Source organism: Diospyros lotus, chromosome 10, assembly GCF_014633365.1.
Source record: "Diospyros lotus cultivar Yz01 chromosome 10, ASM1463336v1, whole genome shotgun sequence".
NCBI classification, from domain to species: Eukaryota; Viridiplantae; Streptophyta; class Magnoliopsida; order Ericales; family Ebenaceae; genus Diospyros; species Diospyros lotus.
In genome coordinates, this window is record NC_068347.1 from 1,230,836 (window position 1) to 1,250,908 (window position 20,073).

General features: G+C 34.4%; 2 protein-coding genes across 2 annotated transcripts; both read left to right on the forward strand.

Annotated features, from left to right (window-relative positions):
- The first annotated feature begins 1,691 nt into the window (after nt 1-1,691).
- LOC127811030 (senescence-specific cysteine protease SAG39-like) lies at nt 1,692-2,950 on the forward strand. The gene is made up of 2 exons (XM_052350710.1): nt 1,692-2,170; nt 2,265-2,950. The coding sequence occupies exons 1-2, from the start codon at nt 1,720-1,722 to the stop codon at nt 2,855-2,857; spliced, it is 1,044 nt and encodes a 347-aa protein (XP_052206670.1). The 5' UTR covers nt 1,692-1,719; the 3' UTR covers nt 2,858-2,950.
- An 11,145-nt stretch (nt 2,951-14,095) lies between these two features.
- On the forward strand, nt 14,096-15,261 carry LOC127811031 (senescence-specific cysteine protease SAG39-like). Its single transcript, XM_052350711.1, has 2 exons — nt 14,096-14,574; nt 14,669-15,261. The coding sequence occupies exons 1-2, from the start codon at nt 14,124-14,126 to the stop codon at nt 15,259-15,261; spliced, it is 1,044 nt and encodes a 347-aa protein (XP_052206671.1). The 5' UTR covers nt 14,096-14,123.
- The last annotated feature ends 4,812 nt before the right edge of the window (nt 15,262-20,073 follow it).

The window sequence follows — 20,073 nt, forward strand, 5'->3', positions numbered from 1 at the left end:
CCGAGGCATTCCTTGCAGTTGATTCGGTACTAATAACTACTATCAAACCAATTTTTCGGTATTCTAAATTCATCGAAATTACGTGTTAACCTTAGCTACACATGGGGTATTACAATATATGTCATCTTTTTGTGGGTCCTGGTTAGGGGTGCCTATAATTCTCTTTCTAGATTGCACAAAAATAGAAATAAAAAATTGATACAATACAAAATTAATGAAAACGGAAAAAGGTATATTTTAAAAAAAGTAGGAAACAAAAATGCGAAAAAATACGTAAATAAAAATAAAGGAATTTTTTTGTAAATATAATTTTTAATATATAAAATTATAAAATATAATTATTTAATTTAAAAATAGACATAAATTTCATAATTCATTCAAAGAGATATAAACATAAATTCTATAATCCATAAACCATGAGTTAATAATTAAAAATAAATAATAAATTTAAAAAAAATAATCAAATATAATACAATTTATAAAAGTTCCTCCATTTGATTATTCTCTTTCTCTATGGTTTTATTATGTTTGAATGCATAATGCATAAAAAAAAATAATAAAACATAAGTTTTATACAATTTATAAAAATTTTGTCCATAACTTGGTTAGAGATGGAAATCTCATCTCTAATCTTTTTGTGATCGGAAACTCATTTTTAATATTTTTTTAATATTGTGAAATGATGTTAAAATATTTTTAAAATTATAGAAATAGTAAAAAAAAAATGATATTTTTTAAAGTTTCAATAAAAAAAACATTTCGAAGACGTTGAAAGGGCACCCCGAGCCTTCTCATAATTGCATCATGGAAGAAGGTTATAATTATTACCAAATATTATTTAGATATTTAATTTTATATTAAAAATAATAGTTGTATATTGATGTATTGGGCTGTATGTGAGATCAATACAAATATACAATATAATATTCCAATGCTTGGGAACCGACGGCAGTTGCAAGTTGCAACGAGAACAAAGCAGGAAACCTCGCGCAGCCAAGATAAGTGGGTACGAAGAAGACCTGCCTGAAAACCGTGAGAGTGCCCTTCAGAAGGCCGTTGGTAATCAGCCCGTCTCGGTCGCCATCGACGCCGGCGGCTTCGACTGGAGTGGAGTCTTCACAGGAGAGTGTGGCGCCGATGTCGATCACGGTGGGAGGGATGGAGGGACTGATGAAGAAAGCCATTATTTCGTTACATAATAATTACTAGAAACATTCATATTGCGATTGAGATTCACTCCCTCCCAATTTATATCTAAATAATATATATAGTTAGCAGAGCATTGCGAAGAGACAAGTGAAGCAACCAATTGGAAGGGTCAAATCACAACATTTGATCAGGCAGTTAATCGATGCCATCAGCTTCTCAATATTTTTAATACAAAATGATTAGAAAATGACATCATCAATCACTTCTAAAATACAAGAGATGAGTTGCAGTCAACTTTCCGTGGCATTGATGTCAAAGGCAGCTTTCACTTCAAAGTTTCATGGGACATTTCGTCTGTGGAACCTTCAACTCTATATATGAACATTGCATGCAAATTATAGGGTAGTCCAAGTCATATATAGCATTTCACTAAGGCACGCAGTGATCACAAAGTATTTAAAACATATCCCAATCATATACACTTTACAATCTCTCTAGCTATATAAATGCAAACAACACAACGGCAAATATGAGATCAGTTCAGTTCACCTCCTAATTAATAGTTAAGCAATGGGTTCCCAAAGCCCCAGCAAGTGCAGCATCATCTGCCTGGGTTTGTTGTTCATTTGGGCAACGTTGGCCACCCAAGCAGCTTCTCGCTCGCTTCAGCAGCAGGAGGAGGAGGAAGCCATGTACCAGCTGAGACACGAGCAGTGGATGGCTCGGTATGGGCGGGAGTACAAGGATGCTGATGAGAAGGCGAAACGTTACAGGATATTCAAGGCCAATGTGGAACGCATCGAGTCGTTTAATAAGGCAGGCCACAGTGGGTACAAGTTAGGAGTGAATCAATTTGCAGATCTTACGAATGACGAGTTCAAATTGCGAAACAGGTTCAAGAGCCATGTCTGTTCCACTGTTGCGCCGTCTTTCAGATACCAAAACGTGACTGCAGTTCCAGCCACCGTGGACTGGAGGAAGAAAGGAGCAGTAACCGCGATCAAGGACCAAGGCCAGTGTGGTAAGCATGCATATATCATTGATATTCTTCTAACCACAAGGATTTTCTTGTTGCTTATCTCCTAACCAGATCCCAACAACATATCTATACACAGGATGTTGTTGGGCGTTTTCAGCTGTGGCAGCCATGGAAGGAAATAACCAGCTAACAACTGGCAAGCTCATCTCCCTGTCCGAGCAAGAGCTTGTCGACTGTGACACTTCAGGCGAAGATCAGGGCTGCAATGGTGGCCTCATGGATGATGCCTTTAAGTTCATCAAACAAAACGAAGGACTCACAACTGAAGCAAACTATCCGTACCAGGGTACAGACGGCACTTGCAACAAGAACAAAGCCGGAAACCACGCAGCCAAGATAAATGGGTACGAAGACGTGCCTGCAAACAGTGAGAGTGCCCTTCAAAAGGCCGTTGCTAATCAGCCAGTCTCGGTCGCCATCGATGCTGGGGGCTCTGACTTCCAATTCTACTCGAGTGGAGTCTTTACGGGAGAGTGTGGGACTGAGCTAGACCACGGCGTCACCGCCGTTGGCTATGGTACCGACGGGGATGGGACTAAGTATTGGCTCGTGAAGAACTCATGGGGCACATCATGGGGAGAAGAAGGGTACATAAGGATGCAGAGAGGCATTGCCGCCAAAGAAGGCCTTTGTGGCATTGCCAAGATGGCCTCATACCCCACTGCATGATTAATTAATGCCCAACCCCAAAGCAACTGAGGTGTAAAATAATAATGTGTATGGGTATGGCTGCTGGTTGTTTAATTTATGCTTTTCCTCAGCTCTTGGTTGTTTATATGTATATGTCTATTCCTGTACTGGATCAATGTAAAATGAATTAATTGTGCACCTCATTCATAATTTTAATGTGCACAACATTAATGTGTATCTTCTACTGTTTTTTTCTCATTATCCTCTTCTGTGCTCCCTAAACTTTGGATTTTAGCACTACTTAGTGGAACAAACTGATGTTGTGTGAGAAAGAAACCAGCATATATATTGGTGACTGGTCTATGGGACCCAAAAAGCATCTCTAGTTCCTTAGCACTCATCTTCAAGAGGTACACCATCTTATTGCACCTCAATCCATGCTCAAAGATCCCTAAGGACAAATTGAGTGGGGTCGCTACAATTCATCTCCCAGTCGAGAGAAGAAGGATGTCATTTAGCTAGATTTGGTTTAACCTATGTATAATTAATGTCAATTTTTGCATCTACTCTATTATATAAGTATAACGGCTCGCCTCCTGAAGTCTCCGTACACAAAGAGGATTCGTGAGAGGATTATTATTTAAATGATATCAAACAATAATACAACTACAACTCACACACAATCCTTATTAAAACCATTACCTTTTTATCATATAACGTCTCATAATCATCATTACATAACCATTCACAATATGAGCTCACTTAGGCTTACATAACGTACACCTCACTAAAAAACATAAGAGCATTACACTAACCCAGACACACAACACCCAGGATCTAGTTTCGGGAGAACCCTGCACCTGCTATTATGACTCGATGATATGGACTTAAGAAATGTCGCTAAATTCAAAGAATAATTAAATAATTTAATATTAAAATTAAATTAACATTTGTCGTAAATTCATTAAAAAACTAAAAATTCCTTAAGAAAATAATTAAAAATTAAATTAATAAAAATATAAAATCTTAAAAATAAATTTAAAATTTAATTTAAATTAATCACAAAATTCATTAAAAAATTTAATTTAAAAAATAAAAATAAATTAGGCAAAATTTTAATAATTTTTAAAATATATATATAAAATCTTCTTTTTATTTTTTAATGAATTAATTTGTTTAATTTAACTCAATTAATTTATTTTTAATTTATTCCTTTATTATTTTAAAAAATAATGAATTAATTAATGTTTTTTAATTTATATTAAAATATATAAAATATAATTCTATAAAATAATGATTGTATTAGTATATAAATTATATGTGCGCACATAATACAAGGGTGTTTCGCAGATCAAGCGGTTCGCGCATACAGGCGCGCAGGGGAGGTTTGGGGATCGAAACTTGGGGAGGGGAAGGGCTGGAATTAATTTCTAGCAACAACGCCACGTGGCGCGCGGACAGGTGGCCACGTGGCACAAGGAGGGTTGGGGCCAGCGCGCGGCTGAGCCCGCTAAAATTTAAAAAATAATTTTTTTACTTTAGCGGCGGTTTTGAAACCGCAGCTAAAATTAAAAAATTATTTTTTTTATTTTTTTGCTAAAATTTTAAAATTGAAAAATTAAAATTAAATTTTTTTTTTAATTTTAGCGGCAGTTTTAAAACCGCAGCTAAATCACATATTTAGCGGCGGTTTTTAAATCGCTGCAAAAAATGTTACTTAGCGGCAGTTATTCCAGCGGTTGCTGAAAATCGCCGCTAAATGCTTCACGACACTTGATTTAGCAGCGGTTTTAAAAATAGTCGCTAAATTACGTGAACTGCCGCAAAATGCAAAAAAAACCACCGCTAAATGCTAATTTTTTTGTAATGATACTAGCTTTTCTAGGGTCCCTTCTTAGACCTGATTTTGAGCTCTCGGAGTATTACATTATCTTTTTCTTGAGCACATGACGTCCTCGTCATGTGACCTTACAACTAGTTCCAGATCTTCTCCCTTTTAGGGGCTGCCATCCTAGAAGTCTGCCAGGAGCCACACCTTGTTCAGGCCCTCGAGTCCTGACACCACTTCTTGCCTTCATCGGACAGTTTTCTTTTAACACCCCACTTCTCTCAGGGCGTTAGATAATGTAAGATTTCAGGGATATATTTTTTTCCTATAGAAACTCCATACATAAATCGTTTCCTGACAATCTCGTTACACCTTCTCAATATATTAAACTTAATAATGAATAAACTAAGACATGTAACTCATCATAAATACGAAAGATAGATCGAAACCTCAAATGATACATAACCGAAACCATCTTATTCATAACTTTAAAGTCAAACCATCATTTTACATAACGTCATCAAAATAAACAACATAATTGAAAACGACATACTATAAATTAATTACTAATCGCCGTCACTCCTCGACAATCCCTTTTCCTTTTGCACCGTTGCTTTTACCTGGAACGTTTGAATATTTCAAAGACAAAATCCAAATTAGATGATGAATCATTTAAGTGAGAGTTCAAAACATGTTTTTATGAATGTATACAAGACATGAAACAAACCGACACAACCCGATAAGCCTTAGCCCAAGAGAATCCTTCACAGCGCTTAACCCAACCATGGGGAAAGAGCAATCTCTCTAAAGGGAACATCGCCACACTGACGCATTGACACAACACAGTCCTAACTTAAGAAGAGTAAGGTCAACGCATCTCCCCAACACCTCAGGAACAATTGCTACCACTCTCGGCCTAGGAACGTCACATCAACGCAGGAACCCAACTCACCATAATTATGTCAAGGATTACGTTTCCACTCAAAAGCATTCAGGAACCATTACCCAATCCAAATTCGTATCCCATATGGACCACTAGTCGTCTTCATGCAATTTCCCTAGCTATACGGCCTGACACGAAAACCTAGGTAGCTATCCCTGCATGCACACCAGCACAAGATGCCCTTATACATTATTCCGGCATCACCATTGGGAAATTACGGCTACACTATCCAAACAACATTCCCGACTAACATCCCATATGAACCACACAAAACGCAAGACAATGTCACAAAACACAACTCAATGCATCATATAAATAACATTTTATAAAATACAATGCATATGTATAAAACGTTTTGGGACGAACCTCTCACATGAAACCAACTGTCACCGGTTACCGTTTGCATGCAACAAAACCATTTTGCATGAGATCATAACATATTTAGGTAGCACATATACTAAGTTTTTAGGATAGAACTACTCACAATAAATCAAGTTTTGGGGGCGAACACTCCGAACGTATTCAAAATGCCTCGATTCTTGTACACGACCTTGATTTGCGTGCCAAACTTCAAACACTCATACTTATACTCAATCTCGAGCCATAACACTCCCTAAATATCATATTTATTTAAAAGAGCATCAAAATCTATTTTCCTTAATTTTTCATAATTTTCTCTATTTTTCTCCTAGTTTTCACTTCAATAATTCCAAAATAATTATCTCCTCAAACATTTTCCTAAATTTTTCAACATGATAATTTCTAAAATAATTTTAGAAAAATATTGAAACAAATTCAAGAAAATACCCCTAGCTCACGTGCTCTCACACTCCAAGCATGTGTTTGCGCATGAGAAATGGCGCGTGCAGCCCACGCACCGATCTTCTTCCTCGCTTCCTGCTGCCGACGACTACTCCGATAGTTGATCTGATCCCACCCCTTTGAAGATCTCCCTCAGTATATCTTAGTGGAACCCTTGGTTGCCCGAAAACTCACCCAAAAAGCCCCCAAAAGTCTGGTTGCAGGTAGGCCCCCGGCGTCCGCTCGATCTTTTTGGTGAAGCTTCGAACAGCTTCGAAACCTAATGAAAACCCTCCCCAAAACTCCAGAATTCTTCCTCTTGATGCAAGGATCAAAAATCCCTTATCAACTCTCTGAGAAACACCCAAAAACACGGCCAATCACCGGCCAAAGCTTGGGCTCCAAGCCTCCTCACGCCGTATACGACCTTCTCCAGCCCTCCCTCAATAGTCCTATCGCCGGAAAATGGCTCCACGTGCGGTGGCAGTGCGACAATAGTTTTTGTAGTGTTCACATTGTATTTTGTTTTATTACACTTTGGCTCCATTTTTTCTTCCAAACGCCATTTCGGTCCTTTCCATAGCACCCATGATCTTTCCAACAATACCACTAAGGTCCACAAGTGTTGTACTCTTTATTTCATCTTCAAAATTTCTAAAAAACTATCTTTTTGACTTTCGTCGGGCAAAATTAATAAATTACACTTTGGCTTAGTTGATCGTTTTGACCCTAAGTCCACTGTTTCAAGCCGAAATCGCTTAAGGGTTGTTCTACATATAAAATCTAAGTCCTCAAAGCACTCCGTTGACTTTTTGGAAGTTTCCTATGTCGATTCAATTTTTCAGCCTGATCCACAATTGTACCGAAAATCATTCCTGATCCAATTTCGTTTGACACCTAAAATCATGCCTCGAATCACTCATCAATACTGTATCAATTCCCTTAAGCAACTAGGGTCCGGGGCACTCCCTACGGTCGATTTGGTTACTTAAAACTGTGATAGTGTATCCTATAGCCCCATTCTTTCAAAAATTCCACTTAGACCTTTCCTAGAATCCCATTTATAACCTTAAGAATTTTTCAGGTATTACATTTCTTCAAGGGTCAGCTCTGATATTACCTATAACATCCCGCATCGAGCGATAAGAATGACCGAATCAACTTACGTTGATGGACCTACACGAACTTCTAGGGGTCACCCATTGTTAAGCTACCCTAGCTCAAGCGCGATTAACTGGAAAGTTCTTTATCCACATTCAGTCCAAAAGGTATCCCAACTGGTGTTGTTTTCTTCCTTACTATCCTCGATGTATATACTATCCTCTCTAGAGTCCATTCTTAGACCTAACCTTGGGTTCTCGGGGTATTACATTCACTGTAACATCTCGCATTAAGTGATAGGAAGAACTGAATCAATTTACCCTGATGAGCCTACGCGAACTTCCAAAGGGTCACCAATCGTTGAGCTACCCTAGCTCAAGTAGCCTAAATCGAGAATTCTTTATCTATATTCAGCTAAAAAGGTATTCAGGTAGTGTTGTTTCCTTCCTTACTATCTTAATATATATATATATATATATATACTAGCTTCTCTAGAATCTCTTCTTAGACCTGACCTTGGGCTCTCGGGGTATTACAGTATCATTTAGGCAATGTGCCTACTCATTAGGATAACAATTAAGTACGTATATATCTATATAATCTCTTATTATTAGTAGTTTCATTCTAAATTTTTTTAAAGTTAAACTTAATATATCTCTAGTTGTTTACAACTACTTTAATTATCTTTATTTTATATGATTTCTTTAATGAAGTAACATTGACCACCTTTCATATATGCACAATGAAATAAATTATTTTTTATGTAGGTTTGATCTAGGAAATTAGATCTCAATTCACAAAAGAAATTTGATTAAAAATATGTCACACTATATATATATATATAGAAATTAAAAACAAAAAAGAAATTTCTAAAATTTTAATGTATTTGGAAACACAAAGAAATAAATCCACTCAATCAATAAAGATATAATTTTGTAAAGACAAAACTAAATATTGGTTCTCACAATTCTGGGCAATCTCTCTACCTTAGGGATTAAATCTCTCTAAGAGTATAAACTCAACAATCTTTAGTAGACTCATTTAGTGTGAATGGTTCACAATCTATACATTGAAGTTAAATTTTCACTTGGAAATTTGTTTGAAATATAATTTGCAAATAGAAGAATATAGGGTAATTTAAATTTTATATTTTATTATAAATTTGTTAGTATGGTTTAATTTTTGTCATTACATCTATTAAATTTTGATTTATATTAAAATTTAGTTACTCTTTTAATTTTTTGTCAAATTCTATTAATGAAAACTAACGCAATATGCATTAATATAAATCCCAAAATTATTCGATTGTGTTTAGATTAAATTTATAAATTTCAAGTGATTTTAAAATTTATATTAATGCATACTACATTATTTTTGTTAACAGAATTTGATGAAAAATCGAAAGAGAGACTAAATTTTAACAGAAATAAAAGTTTAGTGATAATCGTGGCTATAAAAGCCAAAATACAGTGATCAATTTATTGTAAAATATAAAATTTGAAAATTAATGATATAATTTATCCAAGCAATTCTGCATTGCTAATGCAATGTTTGTTACTAACATTTTGACCCGTATAGAATTATTACCTTTAATATATTTGAACACTATTTTGTTTAGTTTGATGTGAAAAAAGCTAGGTAGAATAGAAATAAAAATGAAAAATAGATACGACATGAAATGAAAATAAAAAAATGGCATCTTTTAAAAAAGTAGGAAATGAAAATATGGAGGAAACACATAAATAAAAAAAAATAGTGATCTTTTTGTAAATATAATTTTTAATATAGAAAATTATAAAAATAGTTATTTAATCTAAAATAATCATAAATCTGATAATGCATTTAAACAAATATAAATATAAGTTCTATCATCTATAAACTATGACTTTCTAATTAAAAATAAATTATAAATTAAAAAAAATTAATCAAACATAATACAATTTATAAAAGTTCCCCCACATTCATCAAAGAGTATGGTCTCCAACTCTTAAGAATTTTTAATTAGAAATTTTTTTATGTTTAATATAAAAAATTATAACTTAAAAATTTTGAGTTAAAAATGGAAAAAATTCCATCTCTAACATCTTCGTAGATGGAAACACGTTTTTGATATTTTCCTAATATTACGAAATGGCCTCGAAAAATTTTTAAAATTTCAAAAATGACCTATAAATGTTTTTTTTGGCGTTTTGATGTAAGAAACATTTTGGAAACACTAAAACAACACCCCAGAACCGTTTTTGTGCATCATAGCTCTCATCTTGAGGCAAACTATACGACCTTTTTATCATTACATTAAGGGATTTCTTTAATTATGATCCAATATGCTTCCAAATGATATGAAGTTGATACCTCTATCTTTAGCTTAATTTAGAAAGAAATCAAAGAATACAGGGCATCCATGACCTAGCATGGGGAGATCATCTACTCTAAACAACCCCCATTTGGAAAGACATGAATCAATTATTGGGATTTTATATGTATTTATCGAATACTTTAACGATTTTTACTTCTATAATTCAATTAGTTGTAATCTTCCCATGTAATTTCAAAATTGTAGTCTCTATTATGGCTAGAAGGAACAATTAGCCGCAAGGAAACCAAAGTCAAAATTAAACCCAAAAAATAATTTTACGATGACCAAAGTTGAACTAATTTACCTTGCCATTGAAAGGAATGATTGAGTTCAAACATCCTAAATATACATGAAGTAATGGCTTCGAAGATCAAGATCAAAATCTTGGCCTTCGTGGCCATGCTTCATGGATTTTGAGAATGTTTGGGGAGGACTCTTCAGGTAGCATATGATGATGATAATGATGAAGGTTGAAGTTTCTATGGATTTTACAATAGCAGGGTGGTGGTTGGAGGAAGGGGATGAGGAGGGGTGGTGAAATTATGTAGTGGTGGTGGTAGGCAATGAAATTATACCTCTAGGTCGAAGTTTCAAGGGCTTTTATAGTGTGGTGGCAGTGGGAAAAGGGGGTTACTAAAGTTATATTAAATTGAAATTATATCTTTATGAACAAATTTTTCATGTGAGCATGAGCTGACGTGTTGAGCTGCATGCAACTCCAACACATTGCAGAACAAAAACGTGTAAGGCCTATCTTAGTTCATTCTTCACGTTTCTAGCTTGAATAATAATTTATTTCTTCAACGCATGTCACAACTAAAGGTGAAATTGCATCGTTGTATCCAACTTTTTTCACGTGATGTGACCACTAAAGGTGAAATTGTACAACTGCATCCAACTTTTTTCACGTGATAATGAGTACACATGTCGAGTTGCATGTAACCCAACACATTGCAGAACAAAAACACGTAAGGTCTATCTTAGTTCATTTTTCACATCTCTAACTTAAATAGTAATTTATTTCTTCAACGCATGTCACCATTAAAGGTGAAACTGCATCACTGCATCCAACTTTTTTCACGTGATGTGACTACTAAAGGTGAAATTGCACGTCTGTATCCAACTTTTTTCACGTGAGAACGAGTATACGCGTTGATTGCATATCACCCAACACGTTGCAGAACAAAAATGTGGGACCCTTGTCTTTGCTGATTCCTTGCATTTCCAAGTAAGAAAATTATTTATTCTTGAACGTGTGTGAGAAAAACTTTGGTTTGATGAGACAAAAATAGCCTTGACCTCTATTAAAAGCTTGAGATGTGGTGATGCTATTTAAAGGTATGTGAAGGTGGTTGTTTGTGTTACAATTTTTTCATTTCCTATGAATGGATTCTTTTTTGGCAATTAAGGATAATGGATTTAAAAATAAAACAATTTAGGTGCTTTCTTGGTTTTTCTAAATAAACTAACAATTTTATATCTAGATATGATACAAAATGGAAATGGAAATAGAAAATAAATATGATAGAAAATGAAAATGGGGAAACGACATTTTTAAAAAAAGTAGGAAACAAAAACGTGGGAGAAAAGCTAAAAAAAAATAAGGGTCTTTTTTGTAAATATAATTTTTAATATAAAAAATTATAAAAAATAGTTATGTAATAAAAAATAAACATAAATTCCATAATGCATTTAAACGAACATAAACATATGTTCTATCATTTATCAACCATATCTTACTAATTAAAAACAAACAATATATTTAAAAAAATCAAACATAATAAAAATAATAAATTTAAAAATTTACTTACTCTTAAAAACAAACAATAAATTTAAAAATTTTGAGTTAAAAACTGAACTAACTAGAATTTTTTTCCATTTCTTAACCTTTTCAAGGACGGAATTAAAAATGGATTTATGATATTTTTTTTAATATTACAAAATTGCTCCAAAATATTTCTGAAATTGCATAAGTAACCTAGAAACATTTTTTGGCATTCGAAATAGAGCCCTCGAGACGTTTTAGTGTATCATAGATTTAGATAGTTGAGAAAAAATGAAACTTATTATCGTATCATTTAGGCAACGTGACTACTCATTGGGATAATAATTAAGTGTATAACCTCTTATTATTAGTAGTTCCATTCGAAATTTTTGTAAAGTTAAACTTAATATATCTCAAGTTGTCTACTACTTCTTTAATTATAATTATTTTGTGTGATTTCTTTAATGAAGTAACGTTGAGCATCTTTCATATATATATGCTACATGCACAATGAAATAAATCCGTTTTGTATGCAGGTTTGATCTAGGAAATTAGATCTCAATTGACAAAAGAGATTTGACCAAAAATATGTCACACTATATATATATATATATAAACTAAAAATAAAAAAGGAAATTTCTAAAATTTTAATGTATTTGGAAATACAAAGAAAAAAATCCACTCAATCAATGAAGATATAAATTTTTAGACAAAAAACTGCAAATCAGTTCCCATAATTTTGGGCAATCTCTCAAACTTAATTGGAGAGCAATGAAGGCTCACAACACTCAAATTTGAGATCTCAAGCTCATACGTACTATCAATCTTTGATGCACGGAAACATCGAAAGAGTGTCGTTCCTACTCATTTTGTCACATCATTTAGGCAACATGCCTACTCATTTATATAACAAATAAGTTTATATAAACTTATATGCGTACATTTTGTACAAAAATTTGAATTCTCTTTCTAGGTTGCACAAAAATAGAAATAGAAAATTGATACGATACAAAATAAAAACGGAAAAAGATATATTTTAAAAAGGTAGGAAACTGAAATGCGAAAAAATACATAAATAAAAATATAATATTTTTTTTGTAAATATAATTTTTAATATATAAAATTATAAAATATAATAATTTAATCTAAAAATAGACATAAATTTCATAATACAATCAAAGAGATATAAACATAAATTCTATAATCCATAAACCATGAGTTACTAATTAAAAATAAATAATAAATTTAAAAAAAATAATCAAACATAATACAATTTATAAAAGTTCCTCCATTTGATTATTCTCTTTCTCTATGGTTTTATTATATTTGAATGCATAATGCATAAAAGAAAATAATAAAACATAAGTTTTATACAATTTTTAAAAATTTTGTCCATAACTTGGTTAGAGATGGAAATCTCATCTCTAATCCTTTTGCAATCGGAAACTCGTTTTTGACATTTTTTTTAATATTGTGAAACGGTCTTGAAATATTCTTAAAATTATAAAAATAGTAAAAAAAATGATATTTTTTAAAGTTTCAACAGAAAAAACATTTCGAAGACGTTGAAAGGGCACCCCGAGCCTTCTCATAATTGCATCATGGAAGAAGGTTATAATTATTACCAAATATTATTTAGATATTTAATTTCTATATTAAAAATAATAGTTGTATATTGATGTATTGGGCTGTATGTGACATCAATACAAATATACAATATAATATTCCAATGCTTGCGAACCGACGGCAGTTGCACCGAGAACAAAGCAGGAAACCACGCAGCCAAGATAAGTGGGTACGAAGAAGACCTGCCTGCAAACCGTGAGAGTGCCCTTCAGAAGGCCGTTGGTAATCAGCCTGTCTCGGTCAACATTGACGCCGGCGGCGGCTTTGACTGGAGTGGAGTCTTCACAGGAGAGTGTGGCGCCGATGTCGATCACGGTGGGAGGGATGGAGGGACTGATGAAGAAAGCCATTATTTCGTTACATAATAATTATTAGAAACATTCATATTGCGATTGAGATTCACTCCCTCCCAATTTAGATCTAAAAAATAGATGTAGTTAGCAGAGCATTGCGAAGAGACAAGTGAGGCAGCCAATTGGAAGGGTCAAATCACAACATTTGATCAGGCACTTAATCGATGCCATCAGCTTCTCAATATTTTTAATATAAAATGATTAGATAATGACATCATCAATCACTACTAAAATACAAGAGATGAGTTGCAGTCAACTTTCCGTGGCATTGATATCAAAGGCAGCTTTCACTTCCAAGTTTCATGGGACATTTCGTCTGTGGAACCTTCAACTCTATATATGAACATTGTATGCAAATTATAGGGTAGTCCAAGTCATATATAGCATTTCACTAAGGCACGCAGTGATCACAAAGTATTTAAAACATATCCCAATCATATACATTTTACAATCTCTCTAGCTATATAAATGCAAACAACACAATGGCAAATATGAGATCAGTTCAGTTCACCTCCTAATTAATAGTTAAGCAATGGGTTCCCAAAGCCCCAGCAAGTGCAGCATCATCTGCCTGGGTTTGTTGTTCATTTGGGCAACGTTGGCCACCCAAGCAGCTTCTCGCTCGCTTCAGCAGCAGGAGGAGGAGGAAGCCATGTACCAGCTGAGACACGAGCAGTGGATGGCTCGGTATGGGCGGGAGTACAAGGATGCTGATGAGAAGGCGAAACGTTACAGGATATTCAAGGCCAATGTGGAACGCATCGAGTCGTTTAACAAGGCAGGTCACAGTGGGTACAAGTTAGGAGTGAATCAATTTGCAGATCTTACGAATGACGAGTTCAAATTGCGAAACAGGTTCAAGAGCCATGTCTGTTCCACTGTTGCGCCGTCTTTCAGATACCAAAACGTGACTGCAGTTCCAGCCACCGTGGACTGGAGGAAGAAAGGAGCAGTAACCGCGATCAAGGACCAAGGCCAGTGTGGTAAGCATGCATATATCATTGATATTCTTCTAACCACAAGGATTTTCTTGTTGCTTATCTCCTAACCAAATCCCAACAACATATCTATACACAGGATGTTGTTGGGCGTTTTCAGCTGTGGCAGCCATGGAAGGAAATAACCAGCTAACAACTGGCAAGCTCATCTCCCTGTCCGAGCAAGAGCTTGTCGACTGTGACACTTCAGGCGAAGATCAGGGCTGCAATGGTGGCCTGATGGATGATGCCTTTAAGTTCATCAAACAAAACAAAGGACTCACAACTGAAGCAAACTATCCGTACCAGGGTACAGACGGCACTTGCAACAAGAACAAAGCCGGAAACCACGCTGCCAAGATAAATGGGTACGAAGACGTGCCTGCAAACAGTGAGAGTGCCCTTCAAAAGGCCGTTGCTAATCAGCCAGTCTCGGTCGCCATCGATGCTGGGGGCTCTGACTTTCAATTCTACTCGAGTGGAGTCTTTACGGGAGAGTGTGGGACTGAGCTAGACCACGGCGTCACCGCCGTTGGCTATGGTACCGACGGGGATGGGACTAAGTATTGGCTTGTGAAGAACTCATGGGGCACATCATGGGGAGAAGAAGGGTACATAAGGATGCAGAGAGGCATTGCCGCCAAAGAAGGCCTTTGTGGCATTGCCATGATGGCCTCATACCCCACTGCGTGATTAATTAATGGGCCAACCCCAAAGCAACTGAGGTGTAAAATAATAATGTGTATGGGTATGGCTGCTGGTTGTTTAATTTATGCTTTTCCTCAGCTCTTGGTTGTTTATATGTATATGTCTATTCCCTATACTGGATCAATCTAAAATGAATTAATTGTTCACCTGATTCATAATTTTAATGTGCACAACATTAATGTGTGTCTTCTACTGTTTTTTTTCTCGTTATCATCTTCTGTGCTCCCTAAACTTTGGATTTTAGCACTACTTAGTGGAACAAACTAATGTTGTGTGAAAAAGAAACCAGCACATATATTATGTTTTTGCTTTTGCAAATCTAACTATAGCAATTTAAACACTTCTAATTGGTGCAGAGATTAACTAATAACCCAATCCATATACATTAATTATCGAATTGTGTAATGGAAACACCAATTTGATGTTTTAGTTATGTTAATTTCTACTACATGTTTTTCAATCTTAAACTCGGGCTATTTCTCACTCTCTTGGTTTCAAAATTTATCATTTTGCAATTGTTAAATCTAAAATAAAAAGTTTCAAACAATAATCAGACCTCTTGAAAAACTCCATTATACTAGTTTCTGCCTATGAGTTGAGTAATTTTCTAAACATTTTTAGCGGTAAAAGTTTCATAGTCAATCTTAAACCCAGATAATAGGGGAGGGGTTTGTTATTGTAGCCAATCTTAAAAATCTCTTGGCTCTTAGCTCTCTGTTTGAACAATATATATAAAGGTATTGAGATGTCTTTCTTGTCAGCCTTGACCGAATCTCACCATTCTTTTTTTCAAAAAATCAGCTACAAAATATGAAGTTGAAGACTCATTTTCCATTTGGTACGTTTTCTTCTCAAGTATATAAGTGGTCAATTTTATGCATTATCAACAAGGTTGTTAAGCTCATATATATTCAACTCTTACGAGGTCTAGAAGAGATTTTTTCAGGAATATCGTGGGCACTTGATTGGTGATTAGTCTATGGGACCCAAAAAGCATCTCTAGTTCCTTAGCACTCATCTTCAAGAGGTACACCATCTTATTGGACCTCAATCCATGCTCAAAGATCCCTAAGGACAAATCGAGTGGGGTCGCTACAATTCATCTCCTAGTGAAGAGAGGAAGGATGCCATTTAGCTTGATTTGGTTTAACCTATATATAATTAATGTCAATTTTTGCATCTACTCTATTATATAAGAAAATACCAAATTTAAGATTACCAACCATTTTTTATCATTTGTTTAAAAAAATAACGAAAAACACAATAATTGAAGAAACTATTTCTTGACTTAAACGTATGAACGCTAAGCCACAATAGAACAGAGCAACCTTACTGTTGTACCAAGTCTCATTATTGATTAAAATTTTGTTAAAAAAAAAACTAAAATACAACCATTAAACACACCACTCTCTTGAAGATGGGTTTTTATTTGAAATCTTTTACTTGTTTTACTTGTAAGTGTATAACACAAACCCTCTTGTCTTTCTGTCTTTGTGTTGGCTAGGGTTTGGTTGTCTCTTTAGTTTTGTTTCTCTATGCCTTGGCTAGCTACTAGTTTGGTTTTGGCCCTTTACCTCTTAGTTATGCATTTAGGTTGGGTTGTGGTAGACTTGTTTTGTCTTGCTCTTTGTGTAGCTTTGCTTGAGTTCTATTCAATGCACTTCCTTTTTTTAGGATAATCTGATTCTTTCATTCTTTTATCTCTCATAAAGTAAACAGAGAAAAAAATCGAGTGGGGTCGCTACAATTCATCTCCTAGTCAAGAAAAGAAGGATGCCATTTAGCTAGATTTGGTTTAACCTATATATAATTAATGTCAATTTTTGCATCTACTCTATTATATAAGTGTAACGGCCCACCTCCTGAAGCCCCGTGCACAAAGAGGATTCGTGAGAGGGTTACTATTTGAATGATATCGAACAATAATGCAACTACAAGTCACACGCAACTCTTATTAAAACCATAACCTTTTTATGATATAACGTCTCATAATCATCATTACATAACCATTCACAACATGAGCCCACTTATGCTTACATAACGTACACCTGCGTTGTTTCGGGAGAACCCTACACCTGCTATTATAACTCGACGATCTGGATTCAACTCTGTTGGACGCTCCTGCGTTGTTTTCGCCTTGTGTGTGGAGTGTGGCGCGTGCAACCACGCGCCACCTTCTTCCTTAATTTCCCATCCTTCGCCGACGACTCCGATGGCTAAAATAGCGGCACCCCCTTGAAGTCCTTGATGAATCGATCTCAATGGCACTGGTTTCAGGCCAAAAGGACACTGAAAAGTGCTCTAAATCGTTAGTTGCAGGTGCGGCGTGGTGAACCGCCTCGCCTTTTCGACCAGCCTTCGAACAGCTTCTAAACGCAATGAAAAACCTCTCAAAAACTTTAGAATTGATCCTTGATGCCTCGATATCAAAATCCCCTTAACCACTCTCTTCGATTTATCCTCAATTGTGAGAAATTTGAGTGTAAATTCTCAGCCAAAACCTAGCTATTTATAGGCGATTTTCGGCCAAATTCTAACTAATCAGCGACTAAGGCTTGGCCCCTAAGCCAGCCCATACCGTATACGACCTTCCCCAGGTCTTCCTCGACCGTCCCATCACCGGAAATAGCCTCCATGTGCGGTGGATTTGCGGTGGCCGATTTCTCCTTTGTGTTCACACTTGAAGTTTTGCTTTATTGCACTTTCACCCTCTAGATTCTTCCAATGTCATTTTTGCCCTTTGCATGATACCCCTGATCTATCCAACTATACCACTAAGGCTCACAAGTTTAGTGCTATTCATTTCATCCTCGAAATTCGTGAAAATCTATTATTTTGACCTCTCTCAGGTAAATTAGAAAATTATACTTAGGCCCGGCTAGTCAATTGAATCTTAAATCCATTTGTTTCAACCCGAAATTGCTCAAGGGTTGTTTCATATACAAAATTTAAGTCCTCAAGACACTCCGTTGACTTTTATGTACGAGAAGCGGGTTTTCATGGCCATAGACTAGGGGTCGATTTTTATGTACGAGACATTTTTTACACATCTTTGTCTTCGACTTTTGTTCACGGAGTTCCAATGCTCGGTGTTAATGATGTTAAATGTTGCCCCGACTCAGCTGGGCCTTCATGAGAGCCTTCGAAGTGTTGTCCAGCTTCTTAGGTTGGGGAGCGAGCATGGGGTATTTTTTTCCTTCATCTAGTCAAAGGGCAACAACAAAGGCAGTTGGATATCTTTGAATGGGCTGCGAGAAGGAAGTTATTGAAGGCCTTTGATAGCTCTTACAAGAATTTCAAGGCCAACTATTTCAAAATAGCCTTTTGAGAGAATGTGTTTGCCTTTTTTTTGGATGATAAAATGGCTGCGAAATTCCCTTTGTGCTGGAATAAGGAGTCGAGTTCCATCATGAGGGTGAAATATCGACACTACAAGAAAAATCGTATTTAGAGACAGAATTATTCCGTCGATAATTAGGGACGGATAGCGACGAAAATTCCGTTGCTAAATTTTAATTTCTTATTTAAATTTATTTTATTTTTTAGTGAATTTAAATTTTTTTATTTAAATTTTTTTATTTCTTAACGATAGGAGTAACCTCATCGCTAAATTTTAATTTTTTATTTATTTTTTTTTAATTTTTTAGCGATGGGGTTGACCTCATCGCTAAATTTTAATTTTTTATTTAATTTTTTTATTTTTTAGCGACGGGGATGACCCTGTCACTAAATTTAAAATTTTTATTTATTTATTTTTTATTTTTTAGTGACGGGATGACCCCGTTGCTAAATTTTAATTTTTTTATTTATTTTTTTATTTTTTAGCAAATTTGAATTTATTTATTTATTTATTTTTTATTTTTTAGCGACGGAGTAACCCCGTCCCTAAATTTTAATTTTTTACTTAAATTGTTTTTTCAATTTTTAGCCACGGGGATGACCCCGTCACTAAATTTAAAATTTTTTAGCAACAGGTCACTTCCGTCACTAAAAATTAAAAAAATTAAAAAAAAAATTAAAATTTAGAGACCAGCTCAACCCAGTTGCTAAAAAATTAAAAAATTAAAAAATATTAAATAAAAAAATAAAATTTAAATTTAGCTAAAAATTAAAAAACATTAAATAAAAAATTTAAATTTAGCGACGGGGTCACTCCCGTAGCTAAAAATTAAAAAAAATTAAATAAAAAAATAAAATTTAGCGACCGAAAATGCCCTGTCACTAAAAAATAAAAAAATTTAAATAAAAAATTTAAATTTAGCAACGGGGTATTTCCAGTCACTAAAAATTAAAAAAAAAATAAATAAAAAATTTAAATTTAGCGACGAGGTCACTCCCGTCGCTAAAAATTAAAAAATAAAATAAAATTTAGCGACAGGGTCGACCCTGTTGCTTAAATATAAAAAAAAAATAAATAGAAAATATAAATTTAGCGACAGGGTCACTCCCGTGGCTAAAAAATTAAAAAAAAAATTTAAATAAAAAATTTAAATTTAGCGACGGGGTATTTCCCATTGCTAAAAATTAAAAAAAATTAAATAAAAAAATTTTAATTTAGCGACGGGCTCAAACTCGTCGCTAAAATATAAAAAAATTAAATAAAAAAATTACAATTTAACGACTAGTCAACCGTTGCTAAAAAAATTAAAAAATAAATAAAAATTTGAAAATTTTACATTTAAACATATCACAATAATGTTTACTAACATTAAAATTAGTAAAAATTAAACTAATAATTTTTTAAATATATTAAAATTAAAATCAAAATCAAAACATAATTTTTCACTGCTAATATAA

Coding starts and splice junctions, on each gene's coding strand:
- LOC127811030 (XM_052350710.1), top strand. CDS start 1,720: ATGGGTTCCCAAAGCCCCAGCAAGTGCAGCATCATCTGCCTGGGTTTG. Junction 2,171..2,264: donor CAAGGACCAAGGCCAGTGTG/GTAAGCATGCAT, acceptor ATCTATACACAG/GATGTTGTTGGGCGTTTTCA.
- LOC127811031 (XM_052350711.1), top strand. CDS start 14,124: ATGGGTTCCCAAAGCCCCAGCAAGTGCAGCATCATCTGCCTGGGTTTG. Junction 14,575..14,668: donor CAAGGACCAAGGCCAGTGTG/GTAAGCATGCAT, acceptor ATCTATACACAG/GATGTTGTTGGGCGTTTTCA.